Raw genomic sequence first — 22754 nt, 5'->3', positions numbered from 1 at the left:
TATCTCTCCAGCCCGACTTTACTTCTTATATTTCGTTTTTATACTTTTCTGCTGGATGGTTAAGACCAAGGTAAAGCAGGACCTATGCAACAAGAGTTGTAGCTTTTGGGTCTGATAAGGTCAGTGAAATCCCCTCAGGATTTATCCTGAGATCCTGTACCTCAGATTGTAGAACCTTTGTCAGTGTCAGCCATGTGGATGAGTCACGGCCATTGCTTGGCCAGTGTGCTCTCTGTGAAAGTAAGCAGGCACTTTAGACTGCTGAACTATCTTGCCAGCCCGCTTTTTTTGATTATACTAGTAGAAAAAGGACAGGTTTTATAGTCAAACAAGCTTAGATTTTTTTTTTTTTTTTTTAGCTTTGGGACTTCTTAACAGTGTATCTCTGGCCAGCTGCAGTATTAATCAGGGTTGTAGAGAGAAATAGCCAATGGGATATATAGAACGAGATACAACTGTGCAAGAGGGGATTTACTGTAGACGTCAACTCACCTGATTATAGAGACTACAAAGCCCTGTCATCTGCTCTCTGGAAGCTGGTGGACCTGACAGTTCAACTGTAGAAGTGGGGGACCAACAAGCTGATGGTATAACTCCTGGTCTGAGCCCAAACCCTAACATACAACCAGAGGGGCCACTCACTGGTATAGGTACGAGAGTCCAAGGGATGGAAAATATAGAATTCTGTCCTCCTAGAGCAGGAAAAGATGGGTGTTAACAGCTTGCCGAGGAAAGAATGTGAATTTGCCTTTCTGTTCTCCTTGAGGTTTTAACCTGTTGGATGGTGCTTACCCTTGTTGATGAGAGTGGGTTTATTTTTTTTTTTTTACCCAGCCCACTGATTCAAATGCCAATTTAGGAAACATCTTTGCAGACATGGCCAGGAATAACATTTTAGCACCTACTAGGTAACACCTAACTCATCAAGTTGAAGGCTAAAGCTTACCTACTGTTTACCTTCCCACCAGTGAAGTTGAAATGATGCTGTGTTGCAACATTCCAAAGTTTTGAGTAGGTGAGACAGTTCACAGACGCTCTCTGTGGTTTAGAGTAGGCTTTTCATAGCTGTGTTAATCATCTTTGTACTCTTGTGAATGCCAACCATTTGTATTTATTTATTTTTGGTTTGTTTTTATTGCTAAAATTGTTATGCTGTCTTAGATGTAATATTTCCAAAGAATTCTAGGACTGCAAAGGTGTTGATGTTTTGTTTTGGAGGGGTGGTATTGGGAATTGAACCCCTCATGGCTGTGAGGTAAATATGCTAGCATTCAGCTAAATCCCCTTCCTCTGCATAGGTCTGAGATTTCGTAGGCATTGGTGTTCTGGATTCTAGAGAGATTTAGGCTGTTAGTATTAATGCTATCCCTTGTTGTACTATAGTATTTGTTTGTTATCATTGCCTTTGTTTTGTTTTAATTTTTATTTACTGCTTTTGTGTTAGGAAGAGCTTCTGTTGTGGGCTCTGATTTGAGGGAGGCACTTGTGATTTCTGGCTTCATCAGGAATTGCAAGTCATTTGTTTCCAAGAAGAGTTTTTCATAAGGGACCCTATTGGAAAATACCAGGAATATGAGAAGAGATGAGACTTAACAAGCATATAGAATGTTTGTTTTCTTTTTGTTCGGAATTTCTTGTATGTGTGAGAATGCTAGCTATTTTGTTGGATTTAAGATCATTGTTACCTTGTTTTTACTTTATTGCCTAATCTCGGATTTGTATTACTTTTCTGTTAAAATCCAGACATCTTCACTGAGGCTAGCACAGAACCCAGCATGTGAAATACAGTCATAGATATTAGTTGAAAAGAAAGAAAATAATGAGCAGTAGGGTGACATTGTGGTTTTGCTCTTGTCATAGCTTTCATGGTCACCTTTGGTCCTGAGTATGGAATTATGTATGAGGAAGAAAGTAGAACAGACATTTCTAAAACTTTATTTATTTTTCTAAAACTTTAGAAGTGTGTTCTAAACAGTTGTCTCAATATGCTTCGACTTTTTTTCATATTATCGGACAGTTGGTGGTAGTTTAATACTATATTTATAGAATTTTCAAACAAATATATTCTAGAAGATAGAAATAATTAATAGCATTATTGCAAAAATAGTTCTCTAAGAAAAAAAGCAAGGTAGTTACACAGTACTTATAAATACATAAGGTGAAAGACACAAGCCCAAGACAAATGACTACCTTCTATTGTATTGTCAAGCTTAATTCAGATAGATATAACGTAATGGGTAAGGCTTTAGGTAAAAATAGTATTTCAAGCCCAGTGGAAATCTTTTGCTTTTGAAAAAATTCAACATATATATTTTAAGCACTTTTAACAATATAATTTATCAATAAGTTTTATTTCCTATAGGTATAATGTGAATACAGATTTTTATTGGTTTCAAAAAAAGTTTTTATTAAATTGACAGTCCTATGAGAGAAAAATATAATAAAGCATGTTTTTTTTTAAAGCATATTGTTTATAAAGCTACATAAATAGCTTATAGTAATTGTGTCATAATTATTTAGAAATTGTGTTTTAGGTATATTTGAAATTCATATGTCAGATAGCATTTCATATTGAGGGTATCAAGGAAAATATCAGATAGAATACAGTCATCTTAAAATGATTTACATGTATGAATAGACCTGACAGCAGGTAGCTTAGCATGATATCTATCTGCTCAGTATCCAGTCTTGCAGGAGTTAAAAGTAAAATTTATCAGACATCAATAGTTTATTGAAGAAATACTCCTTTTTGCTTCATAATTTGCAGGAGGCTGCAACTGTCAGTCATGATGTACTGCCTCTTGAAATTAGTCAATAGAGCAAACAGCAAGAATTGCTGTGGGCAGAAAATAAGCACTGTAATCATGACATAACTGGGGTCAGTGATTTATGGATTTCAATATAGTAGTAGCTGCATATGATTGAAAATTTACTAGGTCACTAGTGCACCAAAAATTTTATTCACAGCCTCCAGGCATCTTTTGAAATGTGCAACAAAATAAAAACCTCTGAACCTGTTTTGACACTGCAGACTCCATGGATGACATGCCAGCCCAGTGAGTCTCATTTAAATGTAAATGTGTCATAAACTTTTGTGCTGTGCTCTTTGGAGATACCAGCTACTTGAAGGAATAATGCATGTGAAACTTTTTTACATATTGAAATAGTTAAAATGAACTTTATAATAATCCAGCTTGAATTTTTCTCTTTTAAAGTTGGAAGCTGAAGCAGTTCCAGAAGTATCTGAAAAATATGAAATTAGTTCTGTTCCCACCTTTCTGTTTTTCAAGGTAAGCATAAAGGTGGTACAAGACACCAATCACCTCTAAGAGGCTGATTTGTCTCCTTTATCCTCTTTCCTAATCTGTGAACTTCAGTTATTTGGTTGTTTTGACTTTGTACCTTTTTTCTTCCCTCCCTCCCTGCCTGTTTTTGTGGTTCTGGAGAGTGAATCCAGGGCCTTTGCACTGAGCTATATCTCTAGCTCTTTTAAAAAAGTGTTTAAGACTAAGTCTCACTAAATTGTGTGGGCTAGGCTTGGGTTTGGCAGTTCTCCCTCAGCTTCTCAGAGTGCCTGGATTATAGATACATGCCACTGTGTGAGGCCTTTTCTCTGATGGTCTTGTTTTTTATACTGATGCTGATGAGGAAGACCATGTCCATTGTTTACTGTGGATATTGGAGAACAAGCAGCTAGATTTGGAGCTTCAGATCCCTGAGTATAGCCCCCAATATTCTTTAAGTTGGCTCAGAAGTTTTTTGTTTAGGGCATGTGCCTGGACATTATGAAACATCTGGCTGGTTCTGGTTTGATTAATGACTCGTTTAGCAAGCTAGTGCAAATCTATGCTTCAAGGCATCCATGGGTGTTACCATAGTTCTCCAAATTCCTCATTTATATTTAATAATAGATTCATCTCTGCTAGTGTTGGAGAAATCTTTTTTGTTTTATGTTAGACTCTCATCTGGGTTGACTTTGAGATATTGCAGTTTTTCTAATATGTTCTCAGGAGAAGAAGAAAGGAAATCACGTATTTCAAAAATGAGATGCAATGTAGACAGTTGGTAATCGGGTTTCTTTCCACTTCTCCAATAACAGTATTGACTGCTTTAAAATTTGACTAGACCTATGTACTTTTTATAGTTTTAGAGTCTGTAATACAGAGATAATGAGGGAATGCCACATGTATTCTAATAACATTTTGAACTTTAGAATTCTCAGAAAATCGACCGATTAGATGGAGCACATGCCCCAGAGTTGACCAAAAAAGTTCAACGACATGCTTCTAGCAGCTCCTTCCCACCCAGTGCTAATGAGTGTATTAAAGAAGATCTTAACCTTCGCCTGAAGAAGTTAATAAATGCTGCCCCATGCATGTTGTTCATGAAAGGAACTCCTCAAGAACCACGCTGTGGTAAGAAGCTACTCTTGAGATAATGTAAACCAAATCAGATACTCTGTGAGTGCATGGTGCATTGGAGATGGGCTTACCCTTTCCAGCCTGTCCTGTGGTTCTAAATGAGGATCTTTGTTTTGTGTGCAAGTTTTTAGACTCTTAAGAAAGGAAGGCTGCTTGCCCGAGATGGTGTGGCAGCCGAGTTGGGGTTGGGTTCCAGCTGTCGTATTGCTGCTGTCTCTGTCAGGGGCTTTTTGCCTATGTAGCTTTGCACTCAACACTTTTCTTTGTTGGTAACTTCATTTTGTTTACCTTGTTCAGATTAAGTAATTTAAAACTTTGCAGAATTTTCAGTGTTCCTGTGCCTGCCCTATGCATTTTTGCCTTCCCAGTTATCACTGTCCAATGATTGCATTATTTACTCATTACTGTCATTTCCAGTTTATAGCTTTTAGTAATTTAGAGATTCCCAATTCTTGGGTTATAGTTATCCTTATTTTCTGTATACGAGGATGTTTGTAATTTTGTCCTTAAGTGAGTTTTAGAGTTATTTGACCCCTCTGGTATTGGGTTTATGTTGTTTTCTTTTTACTGTTCCTAGTGCAACATTATTATGCTGCATAATTGAGCATTTATGCCTTTTGATGATACTAGTGAGACTAAGAGTATTTGTTTCAACTACACAGGAGGGAATTTGTTAAGATAGGTGGCAATAAAATTGAGTGTGCTATCGATATGATTACTACATGTCCAGTGTGGCTTTATAAAAATAGCCAAACTTCTAATATAAATTTAATTCTAAATTCTTCCCTATATAGTTATGAAATTACATATTAAATTATGTAAAAGTCTAGTTTTTGTAATGAAGTTTCATGATAAGATCTATCTTAAAAGATGAAGTTATTCCTTTATTAATTCTGCCTGAAAAATTTCAGATAATGCACGCTACTTATGCTATCTGGCCTGTATCTTCTATTTCAGATAATGCACACTACTTATGATCTGCAAGCCTAACTTAGTCTATACTGGAGTTAACTAATGTAGCAACAAGCAGTCCAGCTAGCTTTGTATGTGTTTGTATTTTTATTTAATGAGGATTCAAAGTGTTTAAAATTCATCCTACATTAGGCGTGACAATTATTTCTGATGCTTTATGGAGTAGCCTAATACTGTCATTCTAGTCTCTAGTAGTACAAGAGAACCGGCTGTCAAATGTGGGTAAACCTCTATGACACGTTATACATAGGTAGCCTTTAGTAAACTCAGTACAGCATTCTCCTTTTTGGGATCTAAGAACCATATTGTCTTTATCTTTTTAAAATGATAACCTAGTGAAATTGGCAAGTAACAAAATGGAGACATGAAGTGATCCTTAGGCAGCAAAGGAGGAGGGTGAGCTGGCAAGCATGGTAGACGAGATGTCTGACGACTGAAATTCAGCCTCATCTGCCACTGTTGTCAGTCCCTGCCCAGGGACTATTTGTACAAGTCAGGTGTCTCCTTGTGCCTTTTGTTCCTCCTGGTGTTCTTGAGTGCAGGTAGATTTGATGTCCTTTTCAGTATAGATGAATGATTATTCAAGCAAATTAGAAGTAAACTTAGAAGGTCTTTTTTTATTACTTCATTAAACTGAATTTATGATGTATTTCTAATCATGTTTATATTAACTGTCTGAGTGATATTTAGATGACTATGCAAATAATGAAGACTAAAAATCTTTTAAGATATTTCAGAGAAATTTGAAGAGCGTGGTGTTAGATGTTTAGATAATAAAATATTTCTAGAATAAAAAGATTTTTAAATAAATATGACCTGATAGTACAATTTCTTCTGCTCAAGACCTCCTTTTATTCTTTACAACTTATAATTATATTCTAATAAACTCTTGTTATGTTACCTAGTATTTTGTTTTAGCATGACTTCCTGGGGCCGGGGAGATGGCTCAGTGGAGTAAGCACTTGCCTGGCAAGCACAAGGGCCTGAGTTTAATCCCCGGTTCCACAAAAAAAAACAAAACAAAAAAGAAAAAACAAACCCAACCAACCAACCAAACAAAAAAGTGACTTCCTACCTAGAATAAAGAGCATACAGATCATTTTAGGGTGTTGATATCTTTCATAAAGTATCTACTTAGAATCAGTTGGAAGTATTTCATTGAGACCTATCCCTGCTACTTCCCCTCTTTTTCCTCTGATTCTGTTTTCCCCTTCTTCTTTTTTTATGTATTTTGTACAGGTTCTACAGGGTTGCACTATATAGATTGGACTCATACTGATTCTCCTGTTTTTAGCCTCCCGAGCACTGGGATTACAGGCGTGCACCACCATGCCCAGTCTTAATCACTGTCTCAGCGTGCCCTAGGGGTGGGGCTGGCATGCCGGGGATTGAACCCTGGCCGCTGTGCTCTGCCTAAGCAGGCACTCGAGTCCGCTGAGCTATCTGGCCGGCCTCATTCCTCTTCTTTTTGTGTGCTGTGCTGCATAAACTGTCTTGATCTTTAAGCTGCTTTCTTGTGCCTTCCTAAACCTGTTTACTGTGAGAATTGCTTTTGTTCCTCTATTGGCACTTTAGAGGAGAGGTGTAGCATGTCCCCTTTATAAAAACAAAGATCATCTTAGGAGCTCAAGTGGCTACATCTCATTTGGCACAGAATGCCCTTTGAAAGCACAGACCCAGTGGCACCACTCTGCTTCCATTGGATATCTACTGTGGAGTGTGCCTATGCTTGATGTTTGAATTGCCAAGTCATCTTTCGCTTAATCAGAGAAACATGCATGACTGTCATTTAGATTTTACATCCTGGAAAGCTGTCTAGATCCTGCCTTGGAGCCTGCCCAGGCCACAGGTCTACTTTCTTAACTGCTTTCAAGCTCTTAACTACAGAATCCTACAGTATATCATGAACCTGACATATTGACAGGGTCTTAGTAGGCAGAGTTGGATTGTCCCTATTTATCTTTGTTGCTTGTGAGGATAGGAAAAGAGGATGCTAATGTTTGACGAGGTTTCGAGAGCACTGAGATGCCTGGCTTTCTAAACTGAATGTTAAGTGCTCCAGGAAGTTGGTGACGTTACTGGAATTTTTTTTTTTTTTTCTTTTGAGGTTTTATTTATTTGGAGGGCTGGCCAAATAGCTCAACAGATGAATGCACCTGTTTAGGCAGATGCGGGGACCGGCGGTTCAATCCCCAGGGCCTGCCGTGTGGGCCTTGCCACCTGGGTGCCCTGAGACAGTGATTGAGACTGGGTGTGGTGGTGCATGCCTATAATCTCAGTGCTTGGGAGACTGTAAACAGGAGGTTCACTACAAGTGTGATCTATGTAGTGAGACCCTGTACTAAATACCAAAAAAAAAAAAAAAGCTTGTTTATTTGGTCCAAGGTCTCACTATACAGTTCAGTCACATAGTGATTCCCCCTGTCTCAGCCTCCCCAGCGCAGGGATTATAGGCGTGCGTTACCACTCCTTATTTTGGTGGCCAGCACAACTCAGGGCCGGCAGGGCATGCAATACCAGGGATCGAATCCCAGTCTTTATGTTTGCCAGGCAGGGCCTGGGATTGCCAAGCTATCTTCTAAGCCCTTGGAGTTCTTGTAAGTGTTATAGCTAGAGATTGTAGTAAAGCAGCATGCGTTTGACCATAGACATTTCCGCTGCTGTTTAAGAGTCATCTTCCTGGGTTCAGAATCAGAAAAACATTAAATGTAATATTCTTTAGGGATTTATTATTTGTTATTAAATGTGTCAGTTAGGCTTATTACTCATGTCATGAGTAGAAATGATTGTGGTAGAAATGGTGATTTTTATGACAAACACAATTTTTTTTTGCTTTTAAATAGTTTCATAACCCGCATGCATTTTTCTTCAAGTGTATTTTGTTATTAGAATAAAGCTTTTTTACTACTTTATCCTTAAGCACAACATTTCCAGTCTGCCACTTTAACCCTTAAAAATGAAACACTACCAATCAATCTTTCTAGTCTGCATGTAATTGCCTAAAGCGAAAATAAAGCTTTTTCTCAGTGAGTTATAGTAGAAATGAGTTAATATATTGGCAGCAGAATAACCATCAGCAATCAGCCCTTAGCTGTTTACTAATGAACTCCCAGATGAATGAAAAAATTTTAGAATCAGTGTTTTACTTCAGGCTGTACATGAACTTAACACTTCAGTTGTAGGAAAAGCAACTTATGTGCTATACAAATAAATGCTAGTGCTTCAGCTCAACAAATGGCAGATCTAGAAAGCGTTTGGGGTTCAGTTATAAATTCATGCTTTGTTGTAAATGTGATTTTGGATGACATCAGGTAAAGCTTATTCTTGTGGATAATCTTATGATGAATTTTATGATGTGATTTTACTTAAAAAGAATTACTTATGTCGTTAAGTGTTATAGGAATTTCAAATCTGAAGAATAGATTATTTCTGAAAATGACTGAAAAGAATGGTGGGGTATAAGAGTAGGATGATTCAAACTGTTGGAAGAAAATTATAAGAATTATTTTTTAGAAAGAAAGATACCCTTTCTTCAGACTGAATAGATGTATAAAAGACTGACACTACTCTTATACTTCAGTACTAATGTCATAATATGATGATGTCAAAAAAATGCTGAACAAAAATATGTCACAAAAGTATAATAAAATCATGGAACACAAAATTGTCACTATAGTAAAAAAATCGCATTACATACTTTAGGGAATGTAAATACTTTTAGAAAAGAGACTGTCAAATGATGAGATGACAAAGAATACCATCAATTTATTGACAGTTCATATATAACAACAGAGAAGATAGCTTTAAAATTGAATGTACAGTACCAGACTGAAATAGCACATCCCTTCTTGATTTTTCATGTCCTACTTACAGATGGTGAAGGACTGAACTACTGAAGTGGGTACCCATAAGCAGTAAAATGTCAGTGGAAATACACAATTGAGTTTTCAGTATAGTGGAGTAATGGTTAAAAATAATTTGTTGTAGAGTTTTCCACCTACACGGTTGACTCTCCTAGATTTACAACATAGGAGAGACAGGAGGGCTTTGCAGGTCATTCCCCCGGCTGGGAGGAAGCACAGTACCTTGTGCCTCATCCTGCGCTCCCATGGTGCCAGATCCTTAGGGCTCTGCTTTCTGGTCAGTACTACTCCCCCACCCACCTGCCAGGTTTCTAATATTGAAGAGCAATTTGATAAATACACAGACACATCAGTTTTTAAAAGTCATGTCTGAATACTTATGGGTAAAGGTCAGATGAGAGTTTTTTGGAATTTATTTTCTGTTCATACAATATTCAGATATGCTAATTAAATTATTGGCAAAATAGAGGCAGGCATCTGTGTCCACTAGATAATTTGTTCTGTGAATTAGTTTATAATTGTATGTATGAAAGAGATGCTAAGTTATTTATTATTATTATTTTTTCTGTGCAGGTTTCAGCAAGCAGATGGTGGAAATTCTCCATAAGCATAATATTCAGTTTAGCAGTTTTGATATCTTCTCAGATGAAGAAGTTCGGCAGGGGCTAAAAACCTATTCCAATTGGCCCACCTATCCTCAGCTTTATGTTTCCGGGGAGCTTATAGGAGGACTTGACATAATTAAGGTTAGAAGTCTGTGTCTTTTAGAGAAATTTCATTTAGAGTGAACCTTTTAAAATGTTGCAATAAATGTAAAATACATATTTCTTAGACTTTACACATTACTAATGTAAACCTAGGAACAGCATTTCTGATTAGTATTCTACATTATGTTAGAAGAGTTTTATGTTAATTGTGTGTGTGTGTGTGTGTGTGTGTGTGTGTGTGTGTGTCTTTTTGAGACAGGGTTTTGCTGAGCAGTGTAGGCTGACCTTGAACTCACTTTGTAGCTCAGGCTGGCGTTGAACTTGAAGCAGTCCGCCTGCCTTAGCCTCCCAAGCACTGGGATTACAGGCATATGCCACCACTCCTGGCAGTGTGTTTCTTGAATTGATATGTGTGCTTATTTCAGGAGCTAGAAGCATCTCAAGAACTAGATACAATTTGTCCCAAAGCTCCCAAATTAGAAGAAAGGTAAGTGTTATAAAATTTTAAACAAATTACCATTGAATCTTTTTATTTTATTATTTTTTGTAGTACTGGGGATTGAACTCAGGACCTTCACACTGAGCTACATCTCAAGTCCTTTTTTATTTTGAGACTAGGTCTTAGTATAGTTCAGGCTGGCCTTGAACTCACAGTGTATTGCAAGCTGGCCTTAAAGCCGCTGAGATCCTCCTGTCTCAGCCTCTTGAGTTCATAGTTTTATAGGCATATGCTACTATGCCTGGCTCTCATCCCTTTTTTAAGTTTATTATTTGAGACAGGTTCTTGCTAAGTTACTAGGTTGCCCAGGGTGTACCTGAACTTTTGATTCTCCTTTTTCAGACTCTCAAGAGTGCTGAAGGGCCAGCCAGATATTGGATTAAAACGCCTGCTTAGGCAGACACAGGGCCCCGGAGGTTGGCCTGCTGTGGTGGCCTGCCCCGGGGCATGCTGAGACAGCAATTGAGACTGGGCGTGGTGGCACACACCTTAATCCCAGTGCTTGGGAGGCTGTAAACAGAAGAATCACTATGAGTCCAGTGTATGTAGTGAGACCCTGTAGACCCTATGTAGACCCTGTCCTAGATACATTAAAAAAAAAAAGTGCTGGGAGGATTATGTATGTGTACCGTCATTCCTGCCCTATTATTGTAAAAATGTTTTTGAATCCTCAGATTTCACATTGCTCTTCCTATATGGAAATCAAGCAATTGATGTTTGCCTATTGGGAGTCATAATTTTGTTGTTTGCAGGTCATGCGCAGTTGGCAGGGGAAATTTTAGTACCAGTTTAGCAGTTGTGTGGAGGATATTCCTGCTTTTATGGAAATAGTTTTAGTGGACTAGCCAAGGTTTGCCTTCCCCTCTGCATTTGAGAGCCAAGATCCCATTGCTTTGGTTCTTGCTTATTGCATAAGCACTGCACACTTGTGTCCTTGTGTGCAGCTGTGATCCTACCGTAGAAGCTGGAATGTTACCTATGTGTTACACTTTCCAACTGCTCTGAGTACTTGTACTTGTCTTTCTAAACAAGGGTAACTTAAAGTTCAGGCAGATTTTGGAGCTGTGAAATCTCTTTCTTTTATAGTATATTCTCAGCTTTATGAGATTATGGTGAAGTTATCTTTTAGAAATTTTAGACTTTGATTTGTAGAAAGACGTTAGGGATGTTTTTTGTAATACCTGAAAATTTATAGATTTAAAAAGGGAGTTTATTTTAAAGTACACCAGAATATCAAGCATTCTTAGTTAAGGCTTGACTTTGTAAAATAAACTTCTTCAATTTATTTAACATTTTGAGCGTTTCTGAAAGTGTTTAATGATGAGTACCTCATTTGTCTGTCCTTAATTAATAAAGTAGTCCTAGAATGTCAAACTAACCTTTAATGGCACATTTTCTCGCATGATTTGTACCGAGCCTGCCTTTTGAATGAGCTCTTTCTGTTGGTTCTGCGTGTCCTCGCTTGTCCTTCCTGGAGCCTTGTGATGCCCTTGGCTGGCAGAGGCCGGGCAGCCTGCAGAGCCCGCTGTGCTTCTCATGTGCCTGACTGCTGTCAATGTATTGTCCTTGGGTTTCTTGAATATATTTTCTCTGTTTATGTTTTTGTCTCCATCAAACTTTCTGTTTTCATAACATGCTATTTCTAAATCTGCTGGGCCTTTGGACACCAAAAGAGCCAATGCTAGAATTGGCTAGAGTCACAGAAAGGAAAGTGCAGGTGTTTTGAGTACCAGGTGAAGGGCTTCTGAAAGTAGTTTGTGGATGCATAGGTGATGCATATTTTGGCTGGAATTTTTCTTGTGGGCTTTTGGCTCTGGTTGGTTGGGTCACTGGTGGAGTGGTCAGGGCCAGCATTAGGTTTCCGTGTCTCACCCCATTTTCCAGAGAACAGGCTAACCATCCTCTCTATTGGGAGTGTAAGCGATAAAGCCTTGTGTATGATCTCTGCATTTCATTTATGGCTACTCTGTAAGGAGATTGAGACGTGAACTGTCCATGGCATTGGTGGAATGAGAACATGGTGATGTGACTGGTTGTGCCCACACTGACGTATCCTGAGATGTGTGATGAGTTAAATATGGATGACTAAAATTTCTGACAGGAGCTAGATTGTGATATTTGGAAATGGTATGAGATATTGAGTATAAGGTTAAAATGAGAGTATTTGATTTTAGCAGCTAGCATTAGTTGATATTCTAAGATTTAATGCTTTAACCCTCCAGGTCTGCCTTCGTGAACATTAGGAATGTAGAGCAGAGCATAGCGTCAGAATCGGAAATGGAATTCACAGATCGAGTTCTAGACATTCTGGATGGGCTCGATATATAGGTCCCCTACTGAACAATTCCTTACTGAATTGGTTATTATTATTTTTTTTTTAGTACTTGAGTTGATAGGCTTAAATTGCAACTTGAAGGAACATTCGTTGCCTTAAAAGCTATCTTGTGTTTTACAGTGGCTTAGGGAGAGAATGAAATAAAGGAAAATGTCAATGCATTTGCTTGTTTAATACCACTCAAAGCTGTGAACTATCATACTGCTATCCCTCAAATATGCATGTTACTCATGAAGTGGAGCAAAAGTGGTGTTTAATAATTGAGCTGAGCCATTTTATATCAATTTTCTCTCTTCAGGCTCAAAGTGCTGACAAATAAAGCTTCTGTGATGCTCTTTATGAAAGGAAACAAACAGGTAAAGAACTCAAAAATGGTTTTATTTGTAATTTCTTTTGATGTTAACATCTGCAACAAGGGGACAGTTAAATCTTTTTTTCCTAGCTTTAGCTAATGAAGCAGTAGTGGTATCAGGAAGTTATCCAGGCCTTAATTGGTGCTTATGGAGATCAAACAAAGTAATCTGCATTTTGCTTGACTTCATCATCAACATCTCAGCAGGGTGCATTTCTTTCTGCTGCCAAACTTTGTCAGCTAACGTGGTCAACACTGTTAACACTTTGCTGGTTCTACAGTATTAGTTGCTATTCCATTACCCTTTGTTTCAGTGTGTGGATTACTGTAGTATACTTCCTTAGCATAGGGGAACTTGATAGGGCATATGTTTTTTGCCTCTCAGTCATTGGCAGAAGTGTCCTCATTGGGACATACGCTGGGTGTGACATGTGTGCTCCCTGTGTGCTTGGTGAATGATGAGTAAAATTATCCACAACCCTTATCTGTGATGGGATGATTCTGGTAGCTATGTTGGTGAAAGTATGTACTAATTTTCATCAGTTTGAGTAGCAAGTTTGATAGGTCACTCCCACTGATAGTTTGAACAAAACTATCTTTCAGACTATGATTGGAATGAAAATTTCCAAAACTTAGCTATAGTCACTTATGATGTATTTTGTTTAATTCTCTGTTAGTCAGTAGACAAGGCTGGGCAGGATCTGGTCTACTTTGCAGATAAACTAATGATTTGAAAGGTCAGGCAGATGGAATGATGAAGCCTCCCCATGTTAGGTAAGGTGCCTTGTACAGGTGACTTAACCAGAAAAAGCTTCACTTTGCTCTTTTTGTAAATGGATTTAATAATACTTCACAAGAATTGGGTTCCCATAATGTGTGGGGAAGTTAATAAGACTAATCTAATGAAACTCATTAATTAACATAACTAATTAATGTAATTAGTATAATGAAAGTAATAATAACAAGAAATATAATATAAATTTCAGCAAGTTGAAATCATTGTTAGATCCCAGATTCTTTGACCAGTTTATTGTACATTTAAAAAAAAAATACGGGGACTGGGGAGATGGCTCAATGGAATAAGCACTTCCCTGGCAAGCACAAGAGCCTGAGTTCAATCCCTGGTTCCACCAAAAAAAAAAGTAGAAGAAAAGCTGAGTGTGGTGATGAACGAGCTTAAATCCTAGCATCTGAGAAGCTGAGGCAGTTCTTGCCCAGTCTGGGCAATTTAGTGATTTAGCAAGACCCTGTCTCAATTTGCAAACAAATAATAAAAAAAGGGCTGGGATTGTAGCTCAGTGCAAAGCCTCCAGGTTCAATCCCCAGTATCCAAAAGAAAAAAAAAGTTTCTTTATCATCACTGCAAATTATATCATTATAATAAATGATATAATTATATAAATATATAATTATAATCTATATATGGTTTTCAATAATGGTACTTTTTTTCTTTTCGGTGCTAGGTGCAGGAGATTGAACCCAGGGCTTTCACACTGCATTACATCTCCAGTCCTTTTTGAGACAAGGTCTCACTAAAGGGCTCAGGGTGGGCTTGAACTTGGGATAACTTGTGAGCCTTTTGCCTCAGTCTCCCAGAATGCTGGGATTAAAGACATGTATTGCCATATTTAGTCTCTTTTTCTTCGTGATCTTAGAAAGCAGATTTTTATTCTCAACATTTTCATCATTTTCTGGGAGCCCAGAAAGATTTCCTGTTTTGGAAACCATATTGTTGGAACTTTTGAAATGTTTATGTGGTGTCAAATCATTTCCACCAGGTTGTTGGGATATGGGGTTTATGTGGCATGAAAAATGCATTCCATTAGCTCAAAACATTTTGGTTCCTCTATAATATAAAGATAAAAGATAAGAATGGGAGTTAAAGGTCCATTTAGGAACAGGAGAATTGTCTAAATTATTGCGAAAAGGTTAAGTAGTTAAGATCATTTTGTATAAATTAGGAATGAAATTAAGTAAGTTTCTATAGAAAACGTAGGTTTGATTTAGGGAACTTTTCAAGCATAAAGATTATAAGCTACTAGAGCACATGTCATCTTAAGGGTTATGGAGTAGAGTGAGCCTGTGGTTTGCATGTGGGGCGATGTCCAGATGGGTCAGCCCTGAGGGAGAGGGGACATAAAGCAGCAGCAGAAGCAGAGTGGACGCATGGCGCGGGAGCCGCCTGGGTCGGTGCCTCTGGTGTGCGTGACAGGTACTAGCTGCAGACGTGACCTTTGAGATAGATAAAATGTAAGTTTTTTCTTTTAAATTTAGGAGGCAAAATGTGGATTTAGCAAACAAATTCTGGAAATACTGAATAGTACCAGGTATGTAAATCTTGTTTTCAAATAGTGTATTTAAAAAATTTCAAGTTTTCAGTTCTGTCACTGGTAGTGTATTAGTTTTAACATCTGGATTGGTTCATTATTTTAAAATATTTTGCTGCATATTTGTTTGCTTTTTTCTTTTGTAGTGTTTTGTGAATGCTTTGGATTAGAAGGTTAGAGCAAAATAGAATTTTCTGGCCAATATTCTCACAGTGTAAAGATACTCTCTGGAGACTGCATTACACATTGTTTAAATTTTTTTTTTTTTTTTTTTTTTTGTATTTGGTGCAGGGTCCACAGGGTCTCGCTACGTAGATTGGATGTAGATGGTACTCGTAGTGATTCTCCTGTTTTCAGCCTCCCAAGTGCTGGGATAATAGGCATGTGCCACCTCAGTTGGTCTCAGTTGCCACCTCAGCGTGCTGTGGGGGCAGGGCCAGCACAGCACACTGGGGATTGAACCCCTATGCAGGCGCTTGAGCTATCTGGCCGACCCTTAAAATTTTTTTTTTTTAAATTTTTTATTTATTCATTTGTTCATTTATTTATTTATTGTGTGTGTGTGTGGCCAGCTCAGCCCATCAGGGGGCGGGGCTGGCTGGCATGTGGTGCTGGGGGATTGAACCGCGGTCCCTGCTCTTTGCTTTACTTAGCTTAGCTTGTTCTAAGTAGGTGCTTTAGACCACTGAGCCATCTCACCAGCCCCCCTTAAAATTTTTTTAAAGTACTGTTTGAAATATCTGAAACTGATGGGCACATATTATGGCCCATTACCAAGACTTGAGAGGGGAGGTTAGTGAATTTAAATTTCAGCAGATTTTTATTCTCAGCTGCTTTTTATCTACTTGGTGATGAAACTGCCAGGTGAGAACATTGTTGTTGATTTTTGTGGTTAAAAACAAAACCATTTATTTGTGTGTTTTGTGGTTTTTGTCAAATATTTTTCACTTATTTTTTAATGTCATGATTGCTTTTTAAAATAAGTTGCATTCTAATTGTATTTTTAATCAGATCCAATTACCTAAATCTGTAAAATATAGGGAAAGTAATCTTCAAAGTATTTTTTAACTCTTGGGGAGGATTGAAAGTAGTTGACTGAGCAGCATAGGACTAAGTAAGTGTTAAGGTTTAAAGGAAAAAAAAGTTAATGTCTTCGAATTATTTTAATAATTTTATAGAAGAAGGTATTGTTTGTGATTGTGATCTCAGGCCTGCTGTGTTCTTACTCCTGTGGTGGGCTGTTGAAAGAGAGGCTGGTGCGCTTTTTGGTCATTTTTATAGAGCCCTTTCTTTGTTCTTTTTTTGGCAGAATCGGGGATTGAACTCAGGCCCTTGTGCTTGCCAGGCAAGCACTTATTCTACTGAGCTATCTCCCCGGCCCCTTTCTTTGTTCTTTAAGAAAACCACTGACCCCTCATTTATCCAGTATTGTGTACATAAAATCCAGATACGTTTATGTCTTGGGATGATGTATTGTATATAATACCAAAGAGATTAAGAAGCAGAATCATTTCCACTGGTCTGTGGTAAATTTTATTAGCAATAGTTTACTTTTCTTGACTATCTTTAAAAACAATAACAAAGAAACCCCAACAAATAAGCTTTACAAGTTTTATTTAAAACTGTATTCTTTTTAAAATGATTTTTTTCTTGTTGTAGTGTTGAATTTGAAACATTTGATATATTGGAAGATGAAGAAGTAAGTTCTAGGTTTTGTTTCATCCTTTGCATAGCTTCAGTTGTAGGATGTGGTAGGAAGGGTTCAGCATTCTTGTTGTTTCTTTAGGTTCGGCAAGGACTGAAAGTGTACTCCAACTGGCCAACGTATCCTCAGCTGTATGTGAAAGGGGAGCTCGTTGGAGGATTGGATATTGTTAAGGTAACGTCTCATCTGCTGTCCTCAAGAAGTGAAAAGCTTGATGTTTAGAAATTGTGTTGAATGGAAACCTTGAGGTTGTTGCTCTTTTATCCAGCCTTTTCTGTGGCAGTTTGTGTGTAGTGTGCCATCCTTCCCACAGTCCCTGGAGCACCAGGCTGTTTACCCTTCTACCTGAACTAGCCTGTGGTCTCCTTCCCTAGCACTCTGGGCCCTCTTCAGAACCTCCTAGCAGCTGCCAGCCAGTACCAGCCTCTGTAGCTTGGCGTTCACGAGAGCTGGAGCTCTGGCCAGGTTTGCAGCGTTTCGTTTTGTTCTCATTGTACTCAGTCTTACAGAGATTTCTTCCCTATTTACCTCTCTTTCGGCCTTTACCTTTTACTCTTAGCTTTGGTTCTTTTAACTGTATAATTACATCTGTTTTCTCCACTCATCAATACCTAATTTGCCTGTAAATCTGTAGATTCTCCCAGCAAGGAAGTGTCCATCCTTGCTCCAGTTTTTATCTGTTATCATAGTTGCTTTCTGCTGTGTGCCGTTTCCTTTTCCGCGCCTCCCTGAAGCCATGTCATAGGAGCTGCAGTTCTTGCTGCCATTCCTTGTGCTGCAGTAGTTACAGGGCTCTTGGCTTGGGTGCTAAGACTGTTAGCTATTAGTTTGTAAGCGTGTTTACACAAGGTACTGTTTGTTTCTTGTACATCCTGAATTTCTCCTGATACTTTCTATAGTTTAGTAACTTAAGTGGGTTTTACTTGAATGAAAGACTTTTAATTTCCTACTTTGGCTTCTCTAAATAAATTCTCAAGTGTGTTTTAAATGGACATGACTTTTCTTATATTTAATGTCTGGAACCTAAGGAAGTCCCAAGTACTTACTAGCACCTGTGTCCCTTATAGCTCTTTTAGTTAGTTGGCCCAGTAAAGGAAAGTTGTAGCTTTGATAACCGTCAGACTCTCTACCACAGTGCAGTAGCCCCTGTGCAGTGTGTTAGGGAGTGTGGCGGGGGAAGTCCTGTAGGGAGGACTGGCAGGAGTGTCGTTCCTCAGGATGTGAAAGAGCTGCCACAGCAGGCAGACTGGAGGCTGTCAGAGCTGGAGACTGCCCTCAGGCCTTCCTCCTGCCTGCTCAGGTAGAGACTGTCCTCCAAGGTCAGGTCTTTGATGGTTTTAATGGAGAACAAGTACAGTAGTCAGTAGTGCCACTTCTAGTGAAATTGTAAAATAAAGTTTTTAACACATACTTTTATGACATGAAGGAATGCCAGTCTCACACTAAAGTGAAAACCAGTACTTCGGACCAGCATATTTTATGAAGTCAGTGCTTGAGCTCTGTGACTCCAGAGGCTGACTTTGTCCTGTGGATGCAGCTTTGTTTCCTCCTCAGTGCCACGTTGGATGTCACCTCTGAAATAAGCCAGTGAGGCATTTTCTTTTAGTAAATGGGCCTCATTTCTGAAGATGGAAAAACACAAGAAAACAAAACACTGTGTCTTTTGAATAGCCTGGAAACAACAGAAATAGACCTACATTTGTTATATATGTGTGTATATGGATAGATACCTATATATAGATATCTTACTTTAGTAAGACACAGTCTGTCTGCAAGCCACAAATACTCTTGAGCCTGTTCTTGTTTGCATGTTTTATAGCCTATACCTTAGCCATTTGTAACTCTTGGAAGATGCAATCAATAAATCTCATTTAATTTGAAAGCTAAGCTGCGTGAGTAACATCTTTTTAGATATATAAGAGGATGTTATGTGACTTTTTATGTTCACTTGCTAAGAACATATACATTTGGAAATCTGTGGCATTATTAACATTTTTCCTTGAGATAATAATACAGAAGCAGCTATTAGATTGCCATTTTGGCTTGTTTCTAGCAGAGTGCAGTTTTTCATCTTGAATTCAATTAAAACATGTTCCAATTTGGCTAATTCTGGCTGCATTCTGTTGGAGCATGGAGTACTTTTTTTGTTGACTGAGTGACTAGATAAATGAATGAATTACTCAGTAGCTCAATGACTTTTTCAATATGGTATCCTGCGAAAGATGGCTACTACTTTATACTCAGTAACTAATCTTTTCTCCAAAAGTGAGTACTCATCACAGCTGTTCAGTGTTTGGACTTAGTTTGTTGAGAGTGACTTGGAATGTGTAGCTCAGTCAGGTTGCTGTTCAAAGTGCTGGCTCATGTGAATGATGCTGCTGAGAAGCTCTGCCAGTGGGCTAGGCGCATGCTCTGGTGCATGGTGTTGATGACTTCGTGGAATTCCCCAGCGGCCTAGGAGACAATGATCCTTGTCTTCTGGCAGATGAAGACATGTGGGCACACATGGTAGAGCTCTGTGAAGCCAGCTACATAATAGTCCAGGCTTATGTGGACACCACCCACTCTCTTTGCTGAGCTGCAGACTGCTTGCCTTCAGAAACTGCTCAAGAAACTTCTTTCTGCTAGATCTGTTGATATAGCAGGATGTCTATTTGTTTAATAGGTATAAGATCCCAAGATGGCACTGAAGGTTGTCTGATTTGTCTATAGCAAAATCAGCTTCATTGGTTTTAATCCAGAGAGGAGGTTGTATGAATCTTAGTGGTCTTATTGACTGGTATTTATGTTGCTTAGTGATAATCTGAAATGTTCCATCAAATTAAATACTTGTTTTGAACAAGAAAGTCTCATTTATTACCATATTATAGACTTGGTGGCTGAAAAGTGTAGAACCTGTTCACTGTTGCGCGCGACCTCGCCAGCAAGGAAGACGCAACACACAGCTCTTCCTTCAGCGGTTTATTCAGGCCTCTTACTGCAAGCTGCTTCTTTTTTTCCAATCCCCCAGCCCTTGGCAAATATATACTCCCGAGCCCAATCCCAGTGCGCCACGTGGGGATCGCCCATGGGTCCAGCATATGCGGAAGCGAATCATGACTGCAGCCCTGGCCATATAAGGAGTTGTTGTGCACAGAGAGCGCTCACCCACGGGGGTGGGGGGGTGAGGGGATGGGGTGGGGGGGTGGGGGGGTGGAAGGCAGAAACCAGCGCCATCTTGTAGGCGCGGTCCTTCGCAGCTCTCCACAGTTCACTAGTTTGAAATAGTCTGTGGAAGCTGTTTTGGAGCTTGTCTTTTTATGAATCATTAAATATTTGTAATATTTTCTGGCCTTTACATTTTCCTGGTACTATAGTTTCTTGATAGACAAGTTCCAGGTTTGTTAATGTAGTGCAGCCTGTTACTGCCTGTGAAGGAAGAGCGGGAGTGGGAGTAACAGGCTGTGTCCTTGAGTGTACTTCCCTATCTATGACCTTCCTTCCTTCCCTGGCCTTGTTGAATCAGTCATTGGATGCTTTCATTTATTTACCGTACAGTTTCAGGCGGGGGCTTCAACCTGGCTCTAACCTTGTTGAGCTCCCCCTACTTCAGCCTCTTGAGCGCTGGGGCATTATTGGCTTGCACCACGCCACTCTTACGTCCAGCTTAAGATTTCCCTTTCTGTTTGTAATCTGTTAATGTATACTCAACCCTCTGTTTCCATAGTTCTGTATATATGGATTCAACTAATAAAGGATTCAAAATATTTGAAAAAAGGGTGTACAGGCCCTTTATTTTTTAAGCTGTACAGTATAGCAACATTGTGTATCATTACGGTGTGTAAGTAATCTAGAGATAAAGTGTAAGGGGGATGTATGCAGGTTGTATGTAAGCACTGGCCATTCTATGCCTGGGACTCGAGCCTCTGGATCCTGGTAGCCTCGTGGATTCTGGACCCAGTCCCCAATAGATGCCCAGGGGCAGTGTATTGTTTTTATATTTAGCTTGAGAATGTCGGGCAGCTTGGGGCTTTCATTCAATAGGTGTTTCTTTTGGTTCTGAAATAAAGATGCAAGCTGCGACAGACAGTTCATATGTTTTCATCGTTGTGTATGTATATACATTGATGTTACTTTTTATTTTTAGGAACTGAAAGAAAATGGTGAATTGCTGCCTATACTGAGAGGAGAAAATTAAGAATGTTCAACATGGTGACCAACTGTTGCAAGACAGTTACAGTGGAGCAGTTCATGATTTGGTCCTCAGAAGTGGACTAGGAGTAGAAAAATGCTTCTTCAACAGTTATGCTTTGTGTATTTCACACGGTTGTGCTAAATGATGTTACATTTTTTCCACCAAAAATAGTATGCAATAAACATCTTAATTCAGTTAAAATGTGTAAAAAGTGTATCTTTGTAGAGATGTTAAGTGTTACTGTAATGAATCCACTTGAAGTCTTTTTCTGTGGGTGTTTTGTAGCACACTCAGAAAATGGAGCGCAGTGTTGAGAGCAGCTCTCGAGTCAGCCCAATGGCTCCCCTCACTGGCGAGAGGTCTCTTTACAGCTCTGGAAAAATTTACTGGAAATGTTTTCCTGCTGAGCTCTGCACTGGTGAAATTGTGGAGGCTGCACAGGAAGCCTGCCTTTCAGATTCATGGCTACTGCACTGGAAGCGGCTTACTAAGGATATTCAGGAGAAAAGTGACTCCTTGTTGAGTTTGTGGTGGCAAGCACTTTTAAAATAAAAACTAGAAGAGCTGGTAATCATGACAAAGAGAATGTTTGAGGCATAACAGCTTATCTTAATCATTGTAATAATCATATTGATTTAACCTTCATTCAAGTAGGTCAAGAACATTTGGAAAATTTCAGCTGTCTTTTGATGCTAAATTTTAAGTAGTTTGAAAAGAGAGTTGCCTCATTCCGCTTCCGTGAAGAGGCTTTACCCCCATGGCTGTGTGTCGCAGAGCAAGGTTTTTGGCCCCTTGTCGCATGTGATCCTTATTAAATTATCCCTGCCTGTTGTTCTGAACAGTGAAGCCTCTGTGATCCTGCATGGTGGGAAGTAAGGGACACACAGGTTGGTAATTGAGGTAAAGCAGCCAAGGAGGAAGCGCATGTAGCCCATCACCAGAGTGCTGGTGCTGCCTCTCCCTCAGGCTGTGTCTGCTGTGGGTGGGCAGGCGGGCATGTGCTGCAGAGGGCGGTCTTCGCAGGTCCTGAAAGGCAGACAGGCCTTCTCTGCCTATAGGGAGCTAGGATGGCCATCGCGGTGTATTTTCCTTCTACTCTGCATGTGTCTCTTTTAAGACTTGTAAAAACAATTCAATTGAAAATGATAAATAAGTAAAACTCCTAAAATGCAGATGGAAGTACAACTTTGAAATTTTATTAAGGCATTGTTTTTAGGGGGATATAAATAGAGAAAGGATTTATAATTATCTTGCATGCTTCATAAACTCTTTACATACAGCACGTATGTATGTACTACTTGGTATTGAACTCAAGGAAGGCCTTGTACATTGCCACTAAGCTACATCCCTGGCCCCTAAGTTGATTTTAACCTCATCTTCTCCAAAGTGAGAATACCTT

The 22754-nt window shown here is 39.0% G+C and overlaps 1 protein-coding gene across 1 annotated transcript in view; it reads left to right on the top strand.

The window, feature by feature from the left end:
* The window catches only part of Glrx3 (glutaredoxin 3), a 35228-nt gene extending 13731 nt beyond the window's left edge, over positions 1–21497 (top strand). Inside the window, exons 3-11 of the mRNA XM_004625569.3 lie at positions 3216–3290; positions 4214–4415; positions 9830–10002; positions 10389–10450; positions 13096–13153; positions 15424–15476; positions 17136–17175; positions 17263–17355; positions 21308–21497. Of these exons, the coding sequence (XP_004625626.1) occupies positions 3216–3290; positions 4214–4415; positions 9830–10002; positions 10389–10450; positions 13096–13153; positions 15424–15476; positions 17136–17175; positions 17263–17355; positions 21308–21358 (807 nt within the window). The 3' untranslated portion in view covers positions 21359–21497. The remainder of the gene's footprint in view (positions 1–3215; positions 3291–4213; positions 4416–9829; positions 10003–10388; positions 10451–13095; positions 13154–15423; positions 15477–17135; positions 17176–17262; positions 17356–21307) is intronic.
* Positions 21498–22754: the final 1257 nt, after the last annotated feature.

Source organism: Octodon degus, unplaced genomic scaffold (genome assembly GCF_000260255.1).
Source record: "Octodon degus isolate 3935 unplaced genomic scaffold, OctDeg1.0 scaffold00010, whole genome shotgun sequence".
Lineage (NCBI taxonomy): Eukaryota > Metazoa > Chordata > Mammalia > Rodentia > Octodontidae > Octodon > Octodon degus.
Note: the sequence above shows the minus strand (reverse complement) of the source record. Positions and strands in the feature narration are given on the sequence as shown.